This window comes from Microcaecilia unicolor, chromosome 7 (assembly GCF_901765095.1).
Source record: "Microcaecilia unicolor chromosome 7, aMicUni1.1, whole genome shotgun sequence".
In the NCBI taxonomy this organism is placed as follows: Eukaryota; Metazoa; Chordata; class Amphibia; order Gymnophiona; family Siphonopidae; genus Microcaecilia; species Microcaecilia unicolor.
Window position 1 is genome coordinate 169,524,373 of NC_044037.1, and position 16,414 is coordinate 169,540,786.

General features: G+C 39.5%; 1 protein-coding gene across 1 annotated transcript in view; it reads right to left on the reverse strand.

Annotated features, from left to right (window-relative positions):
* Positions 1-16,414, reverse strand: part of LOC115474573 — a 43,667-nt gene that overhangs the window by 23,524 nt on the left and 3,729 nt on the right. The window contains exon 2 of the mRNA XM_030210089.1: positions 1,299-1,649. Within this exon, the coding sequence (XP_030065949.1) occupies positions 1,299-1,649 (351 nt within the window). The remainder of the gene's footprint in view (positions 1-1,298; positions 1,650-16,414) is intronic.

Here is a 16,414-nt window from a genome sequence, read left to right on the forward strand (position 1 = left end):
CATTTCTTAAAGGGTCCGGTATAGGAAATATAGAAATGGCTCCCACACTTAGAGTTACCCCTGAACACCTCCTGAAGATACGCCACCCTCTTATAGCCCCCCTCCCCCAGTGTTCTAGGGTAGGGCAGGTAGAAATGATCCTCGGTCATTCCTGCCCATTGCAGGTGTTGGGTTCCAAATGGCAGGCACGATTTCTAGCAGTAGTCTTGAGGTACTAAAGCTAGAAGACAGGATATCATATAATGACAAACGTTATAATATGGCAGTCCGCCAGGCACTGCAGCTGCCATTTTGAACAGGGTTGCAGTGATGGGGTATACTTTATAAAACACACATGTACATGCCTAGAGTACATGTATGCATTTGCACCTGTCTTGGAGCAAACTTAAATGTGTACATTTGCATTTGCACGCATTAGGCCAGATTCTATATAAGGCGCCTAAAAATTCCACGTGGTAAACATTTCCTGCTAAGTGTATTCTATAAGCGGCACTTAGATTTAGGCACGGTATATAGAATATGCTTAGTTAATATTCCAGTGCTTAAAACTATGTGCCTCCATTTACACCAATGAAAATGTGGCGTAAATCCCTGCACACTGGGCCATATTCTATAACTGCATGTGTAAATTTTGGAATTCCCACAAAATGTCCATTTCCCAGGCCCATAGACATGCCCCTTTTGAACTGCGCACATTAGAATTTAGGTGCAGTTCATTACAGAATACGCTTAGCGAGTTGTATGCGTAAATTCGAATTATTACCAATTACTGCTTATTATTGCTTGTTTAAGTGCTATTATCAACACTGATTAGCTTGTTAAGCCAATGAAGTTATACACGCTGTTATAGAATACACCTGGATTTTGGCGCAGATCTCTAGGCACACTATATAGAATCCAGGAGATTGTGGGTGCTTATTTTACAAAAGCCACAAAGGTGCCAAGTGGCCTTTATAAAATAAGGGAAAAAGAAGCAGTAGATCTAAAAAAAAACTACAAGATGTGCAAAATGTACAAAATGTTCAATTTATTCACCACTAAAAAAATAAATGCTTAGATAATTAAAAGCCCAACGCAGTCATGTTTCACCCTCTCAAAGGGCTGCATCAGGAGCTTAAAACAGAACCAGTGGTATTTGACAGAACACTTCACCTACTGGTTTCAAAATACTCTTTCCTCATAAGAAGCAGCAGCAATGTTTTAGGCTTGATATTTATAAAATTCCTCTCCACATTGGGAGTCTTTCTGACTTCTTCCTATACTGTAAGATTTCAGTACTGTGTGAGACAGCTTCTTACCATGGATGTAAACATAGGTTTTGTTTATAATAAAGTTCAGATAAGGAGGAGGGAAATTAATTTCAACGAGGCAGGAGTAACTTGCAGTGTCCTTAACCTGCAGCTTGGAGAGCGTGAAGACTGTGCAGTTATTGACATACTGTGGTTGACAGTCGACTAGGGTATCTAGTCGTTTGGTTTCCACTTTACCACGTTGCCAGGTCAGCTCACAAAGTTTGTGACTTGCATTCATCTTCAGCAAACTTACGTTGAACTCTTCAATATTTTGAGAGGTATTGTGCTGGCATGAGAGGTTGAGCTGTCCATTAAGAAATCCAACTATCACCTGAGGACTGGAGACTGTATGTTCTGCTGTAATAAGATAAATGTTAACATTAGTGTTTGTGAGGTAAAGCTAGCTAAAACTTTGAAAACATAAACTGCTTTCTTTCAGCTTTTGCCTTGTTTGGACAATTGTCGGTGGTGAATTAGAGGGAGACAAGGCCACACAGACTTTCGAAAGGTTTGTTCATGCTAAAGTCAGAAGAAAGAAATTTAATTCAACTTTAATTTAATAAGGACATTTATATTCTGCTTTACCCTTCAGTTCAAGTTGGATTACAAATACATATGAAAAAACATAAGTATAATAACCATATTTCAATTTCTTAATAATATAAAAACACCTTAAAACCCATACTTAAATGTTTAAATCAAGAATTCAATAGATCTTTTTGAAAGAGCCAAGTTTTCAATTTCTGTCTGTCTATTAAACTTACACAAAATATGTGCTATTTAGCTACTCTGCTAGTACTCCTCTTCAATCTATACAAAATTCTGCTGCACGACTAATATTCCACCAGTGTTGTTATACTCATATTAGCCCTCTCCTCAAGTCACTTCACTGGTTTCCTATCCGTTTCCGCATACAGTTCAAACTCCTCTTATTGACTTATAAGTGCATTCACTCTGCAGTTCCTCAGTACCTCTCCACTCTCATCTCTCCCTACATTCCTCCCTGGGAACTCCATTCACTGGGTAAATCTCTCTTATCTGCACCCTTCTCCTCCACTGCTAACTCCAGACTCCGTTCATTTTATCTTGCTGCACCATATGCCTGGAATAGACTTCCTGAGCCGGTACGTCAAGCTCCATCTCAGGCCATCTTCAAATCTAAGCTAAAACCCCACCTTTTTGATGCTGCTTTTAACTCCTGACCCTTATTCACTTGTTCAGAACCCTTATTTTATCATCCTCACTTTAATATTCCCTTATCTCTTGTTTGTCCTGTTTGTCTGTACTAATTAGATTGTAAACTCTGTCGAGCAGGGACTGTCTCTTCATGTTCAAGTGTACAATGCTGCGTACGCCTAGTAGCGCTTTAGAAATGATAAGTAGTAGTAGTAGTAGTACTTGAAGGGACCTATTTACTAAGATGTCCTAAGGTTCTGCAAATCTCACAGCAATTGCTAAAGTTAATGACAATGGCTGCAAAACATCTATATTGGAAAGGTAATTTTATGAGGAAGTGCACAGAGTGCAAGTAGGCAACTACGTAGAGGCTATTTTATAAAGACACATATCTATTTATTCTATTGTATTTTTTTTATCGAGATTCATTAACTGCTTTTATGAAGTGATTCACTTAAGACAGTGTACAGCAGGTATAAGTTGATATAAATGTTACAATTAGGTTAATAAAAGCAAAACAAACACAGCAAAGGTGACAACAAAAAGGAAGCTAGATGATGTTCCAAGAAATAAATATTTATTCAAACACATCCAAGACTCAACACAACTGGTGTTTCAGCCTGTCCGGCCTGCCTCAGGAGTCTGAGGAAAGAGGGTCCAGAAGAGGTGCTGTAAGGACTTCCAAAGCAGGACAAATCTTCATTGGTAAGTTATTTACTGGGAAATTGCATTGACCAGTGATCAGGACTGAATTGCTAGTTTCTGCCAACAAAGCAACTTTTCTGTATCCTACAGTCTGTAGTTTCGCAAACAAGTATGAAGCAGGACCAGCAGTCAGCTTCCTTTTCATTGTCACCCTCGCTGTGTTTGCTTTTCTTTTGTTGCTGCAAGGGATCCTGTTCTTCTAACAATTTAGTTAACCGTATAATAATAGTACATTGACCAAATATAAGCAATTAATACAATTAATGAGGTAAACTTGAAGATAGCAAATTGAATCCTGGTAACAGGATACAGTATCAGAAATACAAACATTTAACAGCACTGTAGAACAATCATATAACAAAAATATGATAAATATCAGCAGAATATGAATTATGCCATAGCATGAAAGAACAGTCATATAACATAGAAACGATCCTTAAAATGTGAGCGCAATACAAATGAATCGCCTTAATAAGTATGCATTAGAATATTCAAATAACAGATATGATGCTACATAGCAGAGTGCAAGTGAATTTGAGATATGTAGACAAGACAAGGTGGGAAGGACAATGTCACAAGAATAAATAGATGGGCAGCTAAACTGATGGCAAATTATATGTACAGTTGAATAAGATATGAGGAACTACCTTGGTGGGCAGACCGAATGGGCTCTGCAGGCCTTTATTTGCCATCACTTACTGTGTTACTTTGTGGTCTAAGTTACAGAATGTGCAGCAAGCAAGTCCAGCTGCAGAGTGAGTGGATAGTCAGTCACGACATGCATTAAAGGCTTGGGAGAAGAGACAGGCTTTCACCTGCTTTCTGAAGTAGAGTTAGTCTTGAGGTTAACTTAGCCCCCCCCCCCCCCCCCCCCCCGGGAGTGAGTTCTAGATTATGGTGACTATTCCAGAGAAGGCTCATTCAGGATAAATTGAGTACTTCAGATGTTTGGACTGAGAGGCAATCCTCAAAGGGAGAACATAAAATATGTGAACATTCTTCTATCTCTTCTGTGACCATGGATTTACAAAATGGCAATCAGGTCAAGTTGGGTCACAGGACAACTTGTGACTTGGAAAATGTAGTGTATGTGTTTAAATGTTCTTGTGAGTTGTTGTATATTGGACACACTACACAGAAGTTTAAAAAGCATGTTATTGAACATCGGCACTGTATAACTCGTCAGAAGGCTGAGGTCCCAATGGTGAAACATTGTCAGCAGTTTAACCAGCAATATGACCAGATGAAATGTATGGTAATCAATAAGGTGTGTTTGAGTAAGAAAGGGGGGATATAAAAAAAGATTTTGTGGTGAAAAGAACAGCAATGGATATATAAACTTGATACAGTAGAACCACAAGGATTAAATAAGAGTGTAGAATGAAATGCTTATTTTTGAACTGTTTGTTATAAGTGGATATATGATTGGAGCAGGCTTCCGCTCTCAGTTTACTGAAACCAGGGACTCCCCGAGGTGAGATGATTTCATAGGGGGCACATGATTGGACAGCTGGTTCCCATTAAATTGTTGGTGTTTGTTGGTCTCCCGGCACCATCTTTGAGTCAGCGATGGTGGTGTAAAGATTTTTGATTCTTCCTGAAGCAGCAATGAAAATAGCAAGACAAGGTGCTCTTGTTGGAGAAGAAGAAATGTATCTGAGGACAGGTCTTTGCCTATTATGAACTTTATGTGAACCGGCAGTGCACTGCTTAGTGAACTAACTGGTTAAGAGCTGCTGAATATTGTGTGCCAGGTTGCTTGGTGGGGTTTAATCAGGCAGGAGCCTCTCCTGCCCGGTTAAAACCTTTTGAATATCAGGTAGACATTTAATTTTGCTTCTAATATGCCTGTCATCATAGTTTTGAGTTTTGCAGTGATACTGTTTTATTAGTGGTGCTGTCATTGCAATAGAAATGTGCTTCATAATATTGCTGTAAAGGACGACAGTGTATGAGAGTGGAAAAGTTCCCAGTGGGTAGAACAGACTAAAAAAGTGGGAATTGAGGATTCAAATCCCTCCACCAGTCCTTGTAATCTTGGGCAAAGTCATATACATTTTTATTGCCTCAGGTACATACTACCCCACCCTCCCTTCAGATTTTGACTGCCACAATCAGAATTAGACCCAGATATTCAGTGTTGCCACCTATCCAGGTATCTATCTCAGAAGTTATGTGGGTACATCCGATATTCAGTGCTGTACCCAGATAGATAATCAAAAATAGTTAGGACTGTATTGTAAGTTATCCAACATGCCTGGTTAGTTATCTAGGAAGTGAGAATATCTATGGTGCACAAGAAAATAAACGATGTCATACTGAGACAAACTAAAGGTCCATCAATCCCACTATCCTGTTTCCAACAGTGGCCAATCCAGGTCACAAATACCTGGCAAGGTATGTAAGGCAGTGAATCTGAAAAGCTGTTAGACAATGTTGAGCTGGTCACAATCCAGGTCACAAGTACCTGCCAAGATCCCAAAAGAGTAAAATAGATTTTATGCTCCTCATCCTAGAAATAAACAGTGGATTCTTCCAAGTCTATCTTAATAATAGGTTATGGATTTTTCTTTAGGAAATTATCCAAACTTTTTAAAACCCTGCTAAGCTAACTGCTTTTACCACATTCTTTGGCAATGAATTGCAGAGTTTAATTACATGTTGAATGAAGAAATATTTTCTCTGGTTTGTTTAAATTTACTACTTTGTAGCTTCATTGCTTGTCCCCTAGTCCTAGTTTTTTTTGGAAAGAGTAAACAAGCGATTCATGTCTACCCGTCCACTCAGTATTTTATAGGCCTCTATCATATCTCCCCTCAGCTGTCTCTTCTCCAGGCTGAAGAGCCCTAGCCTCTTTAGCCTTTTCTCATAGGGAAGACATCCCATCCGCTTTATCATTTTCATTGCCCTTCTCTGTACCTTTTCTAATTCCATTATATATTTTGTGAGATGCTCCACCCTCAGACTGCCCTGGCAGTAACCAGATAGTGCCATGGTAGTCAGTGCTAATACTGAATGGCATGATTTTTGTTTTCATAATTGTGGGTTTCTCATCAATTTTTGGATGCTGATCGCAAAGTTAACAGAAATTTGTTGAAACATGTGCATCAACATGACATCACTAGTAAATCAATGCTATTCAGTTTAAATATATTATGACATCATTTAGCTCTATGTTTTTGAATCACTTCTAGGAGAAGTTGGCGAATAGCTAGTTTTTAAATGTCCTAATAGTAAATTGAACTGAAAATGTCATGGAGATGTATTAATCATACTGACACTTTCTGCTATATTTGCAGTGAATTCTGTCTGAAGGCACAAAGAAGAACCATGACTCCACTGGTGAAGAAAGTCTATGAACTGTATTTTGGATGTAAAGTTGATGATCAAGACAAAAACTGGGTTCTCTCTATTTGTTGTGCATAACGTGCAGTTTATCTGAGAGCTTGGATCAAATATTCACAGCCAACCATGCCATTTGCTGTCCTAATGATATGGAGAGAGAAGATATTTTCCCTATGTCAAGAAGGAATGACCACACCACAAACACTTGTTAGCTGGCCAGAAGAAAGTAAACATAAGAGCCACTTGTAGATCCCATGAAGATCTTCTTGCCTCCCCTTTATGTCAAGCTAGGGATCATGAAGAACTTCGTCAAAGCTATGAACAAGGGAGGGAAAGGATTTCAAAACCTGAGAGAGACGTTTCCATGCATTAGTGATGCCAAAATTAAGGTAGGCATATTTGCTGGTCCTCAGATCAGGGAAGTACATAAGTATTGCCATACTGGGAAAGACCAAAGGTCCATCAAGCCCAGCATCCTGTTTCCAACAGTGGCCAATCCAGGTCACAAATACCTGGCAAGGTATGTAGGGCAGTGAATCTGAAAAGCTGTTAGACAATGTTGAGCTGATGGAATGGAAATCTACGAAGGATATAGTGCAAAACTTTCTGGGTAACATCAAGCTGCTGAACTTTGTTATACTCATTGACAATATGCTCAAAGCCTTTCAGATGAGGATGAAGTGTAATATGACATTCCTTACACTGCATTTCTTCCTTACCAATCTCAGAAACATCAGTGAGGAACATGGTGAGAAGTTTTACGAAGACATTGCAACAATGGGAAAATGATATCAGGAGAAGTGGAGTCTAAGCATACTGGATGATTACTGTTGGACTTTAATCAGAGAAGCTCCAACACTGAATATAAATGCAAATCAGATTCACCACTTTGACCTGTGGAGAGGAAGTGCTGCTGCTGCTTTTTAGAAATGCTGCTGTTCTGCTGTTTTGGATTGAATTCAGCTTTTAGGGGATTTGTCCCAATCCCCTTTTAGCTCTAACCCATGATGCAGCCTTAGGGTGAAATGCGGTCACATTGCGTGCTTGATTTAATAAATTGCATACTCCTATACTGGTGGTCTGCTTCGTGTTGTACCACTATAAATGCAAATCAGCCACAAAATGATTGTGACATTGCTGAATTGATAGTCTTATCATAGTAAGCATTGTAAAATAACTACATTAATTCATATTGGCTCTATGTGGACAGTGAAGTACACATTTCAGCCAAATCCTGCATGACAGAAATATTGCATGGTTATATTCTGGGTTGTAAATTCTATTAGATTAACCCAAATTTGTGGAAGAAACAAATGTTTTTCTGATATGTGTTCTCCGGTGATTCAGCAGTAATATCTGCTTAAGTGCTTTTATTATGCAGATGATATTCTTATAGTTTATCACAGTGATTCTCTTCATCCAAATCTGGTTTCACTTATCTTTGCTCTCGAAAACATTTCCACCTGGTTTCATGAAAATCATCCGTTTGGATTACCAGAAAGTTGCAAGTATCTCTGCTGGCACAAAGCATAAATAGCTCCCCAATCAAGGTGGTTCCATCTGTTAAATAACTGGGAATTATTATTGACCAGGAGTTTGCTTTTAAAGAACAAATTACATCTTTGGCAAAATTATGTTTCTTCCCATTTTGCATAGTACAACCATTTCTGGATAAATATTCTGAAATGCCCTTATTCATTCCTGGTCAAACTATTGCAATGTCACCTATTCTGGTCTACCTCTCTTCATCGTTTTCAAACCATACAAAATACAGCAATACAGACTCTCACTTGAGCTAAGAAACACGATCATATAACATCACTGGTTATCTATTGCATATCATATCAAATTTAAGATCCGTATGCTTTTAAAGCACTATATACCCTGCCTCTTCTGTTATCCCATATGCATCCCCAAGCTTCTCCGCTTCCTTAATGACCATCGACTACAAATTCCTTCTTTATGAGAAGCTAGATTAGATACAATCAGAAACAGCACTTTTTACTACGTTGCTCCTTTTCTCTGGAATTTACTCTCCTCTCAGGTTCTTCTAGAATTATCATACCCAAAATTTAGGAAGACTTTGAAGGCTTTTCTGTTTGAGAAGACTTTCAAGGATTACCCCTTTGCCGGGGTTGTAGCGTCCGGAACACTGACCAGCCCCTTTATACCTATATTGTTGTACTTTTATGGACGTATGTGTTTGTGTTTCATATCCCTAACAATATGCGTTGTGGATGTTATGAAGCAAGCTTGTCTTGTACAAATTACTCTTTCCTATCATGGACAATGAGATTGTATTGCTGCCAGAAGCTGGTTGCAGGGTCCAACCCTCTTGGTCAAGTAGCTTCATGAAAAGCCTTAGTAAAAAGATGAGTTTTAAGAAGCACTATGCATTTTAAAAAGGAGAATTCAAGCTTAATATCAATTGGGAGGGAGTTCCAAAGTGAAAGGGCTACCACCAAGAAATACGAATTATGAGCTATGGGCTAGATTCTATATATGGTGCCTAAAAACTCAGCACCGAATAAAGCACTATTCTATAAACCATGCTTAAAGTTAGGTGAGGTTTATAGGATAGCACTTAAGCCCGGGAGTCACACCTAACTTTAGGCACAGCCATTTGCACCAACTCAAACCTGGTGCAAATGTATGTACCTACATTAGGCACATATCCCCGTTATTCTATAACAATATGCGTTAATTTTAGGAACACCCCCTTAACACCTATGACCCTCCTTTTTCCTTGTCCCCTTTTTCAGATCAACATAAATTTTAGGTGCAGATTCCATGCCTAAATTTACACACATAAATGCCAATTAAATCTAATTAGTGCCAATAATTGCTTGTTAAAAAGCCGATTATTAGCCCTACTTGCCTTGCACATGCCCAAATTTGCACATACAATTCTCGGTGACTTTTATAGAATTAGGGGGTATATGTGATTTGACTTGTAGATAAGAGGGTACAATAAACAGCTTTTGCTGTGAAGAATGCAAAGGATGTATAGGGGGAATACGGAATGAGAGATCTGTTTAAGAACTGAAGGACTCCCTACGAGAAGAATCTAAAATAGCAAGATGAGGAATTTGTAAATATTGAGAAAAGAGAGGGGCAGCCAATGTTTGCTAATCAGCAAGGGCAAGATGCTGTCATACTTCTTAGCCCCATGATGAGTTTAACAGCTGTGTTTTGAACCAGTTGTAAATGACGTATTTGATATTGGGGAGTGCCCTAAACAACAGAATTGCAGTGATCAAGTTGAAAAATGATTAATGAATGGACAAGAAGACAAAGAGAAGAAACATTACAAAAAAAAAAAAAAAAAGAAAGACCGTGCAAGTTAGATTTGCCACATGATAAATAAAGAATTTTTGTCTATATGAAGATATGTTTAGCAAGATGATCATTTATATTAACACCAAGGATCTTAATGGAGTGTTTGATTGGAACCTGAACATCATCAATCATAGAAGAGATGGCTAAGATCAGATAACCAATTAAAGAAAAGAATAAAGCAGAGGTCTTAGAGGGATTGATTTTAAGCTTATTCTGTGCTATCCAATTAGAGATCAATGAGAGATTATCAGAGATAGTAGTAAGTTCTTGAGCATGTAAAATTGTCAATGAGAAACAGGAGCTGAACATCATCAGCAGAGTCTGCAATAGAAGAGCAAGTGGAGATAAGAATACATTGAAAAGAATAGGACCAAGCACAGAACTCCAAGGGACAGCACATGTGAGACTATAAGTAAACTCTGCTGCCCGTCTCATCTTCCGCCAGGGTCGCTTTACTCATACTACCCCTCTCCTCAAGACCCTTCACTGGCTCCCTATCCGTTTTCGCATCTTGTTCAAACTTCTTCTACTAACCTATAAATGTACTCACTCTGCTGCTCCCCAGTATCTCTCCACACTCGTCCTTCCCTACACCCCTTCCCGTGCACTCCGCTCCATGGATAAATCCTTCTTATCTGTTCCCTTCTCCACTACTGCCAACTCCAGACTTTGCGCCTTCTGTCTCGCTGCACCCTACGCCTGGAATAAACTTCCTGAGCCCCTACATCTTGCCCCATCCTTGGCCACCTTTAAATCTAGACTGAAAGCCCACCTCTTTAACATTGCTTTTGACTCGTAACCACTTGTAACCACTCACCTCCACCTACCCTCCTCTCCTCATTCCTGTACACATTAATTGATTTGATTTGCTTACTTTATTTTTTGTCTATTAGATTGTAAGCTCTTTGAGCAGGGACTGTCTTTCTTCTATGTTTGTGCAGTGCTACGTATGCCTTGTAGCGCTATAGAAATGCTAAATAGTAGTAGTAGTAGTAGTAGAATGTAGAGAACAAGCAAACACAACAATATCTCCTATCAAGATATGAGTGAAACTACTTAACGCTGTTTCACAGACACTCAAACTCTCTAAACAGTGCAGCAGAACAGAGTGATCAACCAAGTCAAAAGCATCACTAAGATCAAGAGAGACTAAGAACTTCCCTACCACCATTATGCATGTGTCATACATATTCCAAGATGCCAAGTAAAGAATGTTCTGTTGAGAATTTGTAATCAAATCCAGTTTCACTAGAGTGTAATACATGTGTCTTTTCTAAAAATATTGTAAGTTGTTGAGGTACCTCCTGTTCAGCAATTTTGGATACCAAGGCAAGCTGGGAAATTTGAGGAATCAGCAGGATCACTAGAGGGGGTTTTAGATGAGGACAGACAGAGACCAATTTCCATTGCTGTGCAAAGACTCCAGTGTTGAGATTGTGGCTAACATAACATGTAAATATCCAAGATAGGAATTGTAGATTTGTCCCAGAAATAAATTTGGTATAGGTTCAGTAGGAGTACCAGTTTAGCAATTAGCAATTTCAGAATCAGAAGGGAGCTGGAAAATAGAGAGACAGCTAGTAGTAGTAGTAGTAGTAGTAGAATGTAGAGAACAAGCAAACACAACAATATCTCCTATCAAGATATGAGTGAAACTACTTAACGCTGTTTCACAGACACTCAAACTCTCTAAACAGTGCAGCAGAACAGAGTGATCAACCAAGTCAAAAGCATCACTAAGATCAAGAGAGACTAAGAACTTCCCTACCACCATTATGCATGTGTCATACATATTCCAAGATGCCAAGTAAAGAATGTTCTGTTGAGAATTTGTAATCAAATCCAGTTTCACTAGAGTGTAATACATGTGTCTTTTCTAAAAATATTGTAAGTTGTTGAGGTACCTCCTGTTCAGCAATTTTGGATACCAAGGCAAGCTGGGAAATTTGAGGAATCAGCAGGATCACTAGAGGGGGGTTTAGATGAGGACAGACAGAGACCAATTTCCATTGCTGTGCAAAGACTCCAGTGTTGAGATTGTGGCTAACATAACATGTAAATATCCAAGATAGGAATTGTAGATTTGTCCCAGAAATAAATTTGGTATAGGTTCAGTAGGAGTACCAGTTTAGCAATTAGCAATTTCAGAATCAGAAGGGAGCTGGAAAATAGAGAGACAGCTAAAAGGAGCTAAGTTGCCCCGATCATGAGTGAGAGGTGGGCGGTGGGGTGATTAAAAAAATGGATAGATTTGGTATCTGAAACTTTTTTCAAAAAAGCAAGTGCCAGATTGTCTGCAGTCAGTGAGAGTTAGAGATGGGAAATGAACATTTAAGGAACCAGTTATCTGATGTAATATCTTGAATAAATGAGACGAGTTAAGGTTTCTACAAAGTAAGGAGGACAAATACTCCTTGGCTGAAGAAATGGCACATTTGTAGTAAAATGCTACCTGCTTGAACTATGATAAGTGAGTAGACAGATGAGACTTTATGCCACTGGCATTCCAGATGTCTCAGTTATTACTGAAGCAAACGGAGTCCATGGTGATACCATGGATAAGACTGACAAGAATTTGATTTTACTGGATGAACACGTGCCACTATGTTCGACATATCAGAAAGAGTAATATTCTAAATTGAAACCTGGTCATTAATTTTAAGTGCAGGAAAATCAGCAAGAAAAGGCATACAGTTAGATGCAAAACTTTCAGATGAAAGGTTATTAAGTTTCCTATTAGTTTAGCACGAGACTCAGAGTTACTCAAAGGTCAGAGCAGGAAGGGAGAATGTGAGAAGGTGATGGTCTGTCCAAAGGACAGGACAACCCAAGTTTTTAAGAGAAGTTGAAGGCAAAGTTGTGATGCAAGGATCACAAGAAGTGTTGAGTCAAACACATATAAGGAGAGACCATATCACAGAATACATGAAATGATGAAAGTATAATAGGTGGAGGAAGATAAACTATGAGGAAAACAGCAGAGATAAATGATTAGAGCTGAAAGTACATGCACTTGGGGAGATGAATAAGTACGGACGCGTATTATCCCTGTTTTAGAACTAATGGCTGCTAGGCCACTGCAATGTTTATGCAGTCTATTAAAATAGATAAACTGGTACCCTGGGACATGCCTGCTGTAAGAAAAATGTATCCGAATCAGAGAGCCAAGCTTCAGTTAGATAGAATACGTCCAAGTGATGATCTAGGAGAAGATCATAAATAAAGTGTGACTTGTGATGAACAGAGCGGTCAATTAAAAGTTCTACACATGTTAGGAAAGGGGAGGGTGGCAATGCAGAAAGATGTGTGATAGGAGAGAGCATATGAGAGCTTGCCTTCACTATAGTATAATATCCTTGGGTCACGGGGCATCTCCCCCAAAGTACAGGAATAGGCTGGGAAAAAAATAAGATAAAATCAGAGGCCTGGTGAAGATGGAAAATGACAAGAAGACTGAGAATATAAGGCACACATGTGCTCTTTTGTCGGGCTCCTTCAGCACGCGACATGGTGTGCATTGCGGAAGGACAAAGGCTTCTGTTCAAAGGGAGAGAGTGTCTCATTTCTGATGATGCAAGCAAGGTGGGTGTGGCCTAATAGCCACATTTACAGCCCCAGGGACAACAGATACAGGGAGAATCAGCTGATCGGTTTCTGACGATGCATGCAAGCAAGGTAGACATAGCCTAATCGCTGTGTTTACAGCCCCAGTGACATCAGATATGAGGAGAATCAGCCTTCAGAAAATGGAAGAAGGAACCGTCTGAAAATAACAAGAAGCAGCATAAGGAGTGTCAAAGCAAATGCAAGGCACAGATAAAGAAGGCCAAGAGGGATTACGAAAAAAAGATAGCATTAGAGGCAAAAAAACATAGTAAAAATTTTTTTCGGTATATTAAAAGCAGGAAGCCAGCAAAAGAATCGGTTGGGCCGCTGGATGACCGAGGGGTAAAAGGGGCGATCAAGGAAGACAAAGACGTAGCGGAGAGACTGAATGAATTCTTTGCTTCGGTCTTCACCGAGGAAGATTTGGGTGGGATACCGGTGTCGGAAATGGTATTTCAAGCGGACGAGTCGGAGAAACTTACTGACTTCACGGTAAACCTGGAGGACGTAATGGGGCAGTTCGGCAAACTGAAGAGTAGCAAATCTCCTGGACCGGATGGTATTCATCCTAGAGTACTGATAGAACTGAAAAATGAGCTTGCGGAGGTACTGCTAGTGATATGCAACTTATCCTTAAAATCGAGCGTGGTACCGGAAGATTGGAGGGTGGCCAATGTAACGCCCATTTTTTAAAAAGGCTCCAGGGGAGATCCGGGAAATTATAGACCGGTGAGTCTGACGTCGGTGCCGGGGAAAATGGTAGAGGCTATTATTAAAAACAAAATTACAGAGCACATCCGAGGACATGGATTACTGAGACCGAGTCAGCACGGCTTTTGTGTGTGGAAATCTTGCCTGACCAATTTACTTCAATTCTTTGAAGGAGGTAACAAACATGTGGACAAAGGGGAGCCGGTTGATATTGTGTATCTGGATTTTCAAAAGGCGTTTGACAAGGTACCTCATGAAAGGCTACAGAGGAAATTGGAGGGTCATGGGATAGGAGGAAATGTCCTATTGTGGATTAAAAACTGGTTGAAGGATAGGAAACAGAGAGTGGGGTTAAATGGGCAGTATTCACAATGGAGAAGGGTAGTTAGTGGGGTTCCTCAGGGGTCTGTGCTAGGACCGCTGCTTTTTAATATATTTATAAATGATTTAGAGATGGGAGTAACTAGCGAGGTAATTAAATTTGTTGATAACACAAAGTTATTCAAAGTCGTTAACTCGCGACAGGATTGTGAAAAATTCCAAGAGGACCTTACGAGACTGGGAGACTGGGCGGCTAAATGGCAGATGACGTTTAATGTGAGCAAGTGCAAGGTGATGCATGTGGGAAAAAAGAACCCGAATTATAGCTACGTCATGCAAGGTTCCACGTTAGGAGTTACGGACCAAGAAAGGGATCTGGGTGTCGTCGTCGATAACACACTGAAACCTTCTGCTCAGTGTGCTGCTGCGGCTAGGAAAGCGAATAGAATGTTGGGTATTATTAGGAAAGGTATGGAAAACAGGTGTGAGGATGTTATAATGCCGTTGTATCGCTCCATGGTGCGACCGCACCTTGAGTATTGTGTTCAATTCTGGTCGCCGCATCTCAAGAAAGATATAGTACAATTGGAAAAGGTGCAGCGAAGGGCGACTAAAATGATAGTGGGGATGGGATGACTTCCCTATGAAGAAAGACTAAGGAGGCTAGGGCTATTCAGCTTGGAGAAGAGACGGCTGAGGGGAGACATGATAGAGGTATATAAAATAATGAGTGGAATGGAACAGGTGGATGTGAAGCGTCTGTTCATGCTTTCCAAAAATACTAGGACTAGGGGGCATGCAATTAAACTACAGTGTAGTAAATTTAAAACAAATTGGAGAAACTTTTTCTTCACCCAACGTGTAATTAAACTCTGGAATTCATTGCCGGAAAATGTGGTGAAGGCGGTTAGCTTAGCAGAGTTTAAAAAGGGGTTGGACGGTTTCCTAAAGGACAAGTCCATAAACCGCTACTAAACTGACTTGGAAAAATCCAAAATCCCAGGAATAACATGTATAGAATGTTTGTACGTTTGGGAAGCTTGCCAGGTGCCCTTGGCCTGGATTGGCCGCTGTCGTGGACAAGATGCTGGGCTCGATGGACCCTTGGTCTTTTCCCAGTATGGCATTACTTATGTACTTATCTGTCGAAAGAGCCTACAGAGTGGCACAATAGATAATATAATATTTTGAATATTGGACCTTAGATTGTAAACTCTCCTGGAAGAAGGAAATACCTAATACACCTGAATGAAACTCATCTTTACTACTGCTGAAAAGGTGTAACCTAAATCCTAATATTAAAAAAAGAAGAAGATGATGTAACAGAGTAGGGAAACATTACCAGCTCTTATTGCTGTATAGCAAATCTTAGGTAAAGATAAAATTCAGAAGGAAGGTAGTTATTAATTAAAGAACTTCCTTACTTGTTGAACTCTAGGTGGCGTTGTCACTGTTTGGTAATGTCAGAAAAGACAAATAAGGCAGAATTTTAAAAACTGTGCCAGCAATTGAAAAATCTAACATATCGGCTTTAATATTCAATAACGGATAAAGAAGTCTGTGGCAGTAAGAGATTTAAAAAGCACTATCGTGCTTCTTGGAAGTCTCCTCAAGTCCCTTCTTTGATTAAATGGTTGAATAAGTTGTGGTATGTTTGTGAAATGGAGAGATTGAGGGCTATCCGTGGTAAAACCTTATCTAAATGGGAGGAGGTTTAGGAGCCTTTTATTTCCCATTGTTCTTTTTAAGTGCAATAGTTCATGGGAATTATTGGGTGGTAGGTGGGGATTTTTTTTGGGGGGGGGGTGGTTTTGTTTCATAATAATGGGTAAAAAAAGAAGTTTTGCATATGTGCATTGTATCATATTTCACTGTTTAATGTTTTATTTCATTTTAAGCAGTTTACTATTGCTTGATTA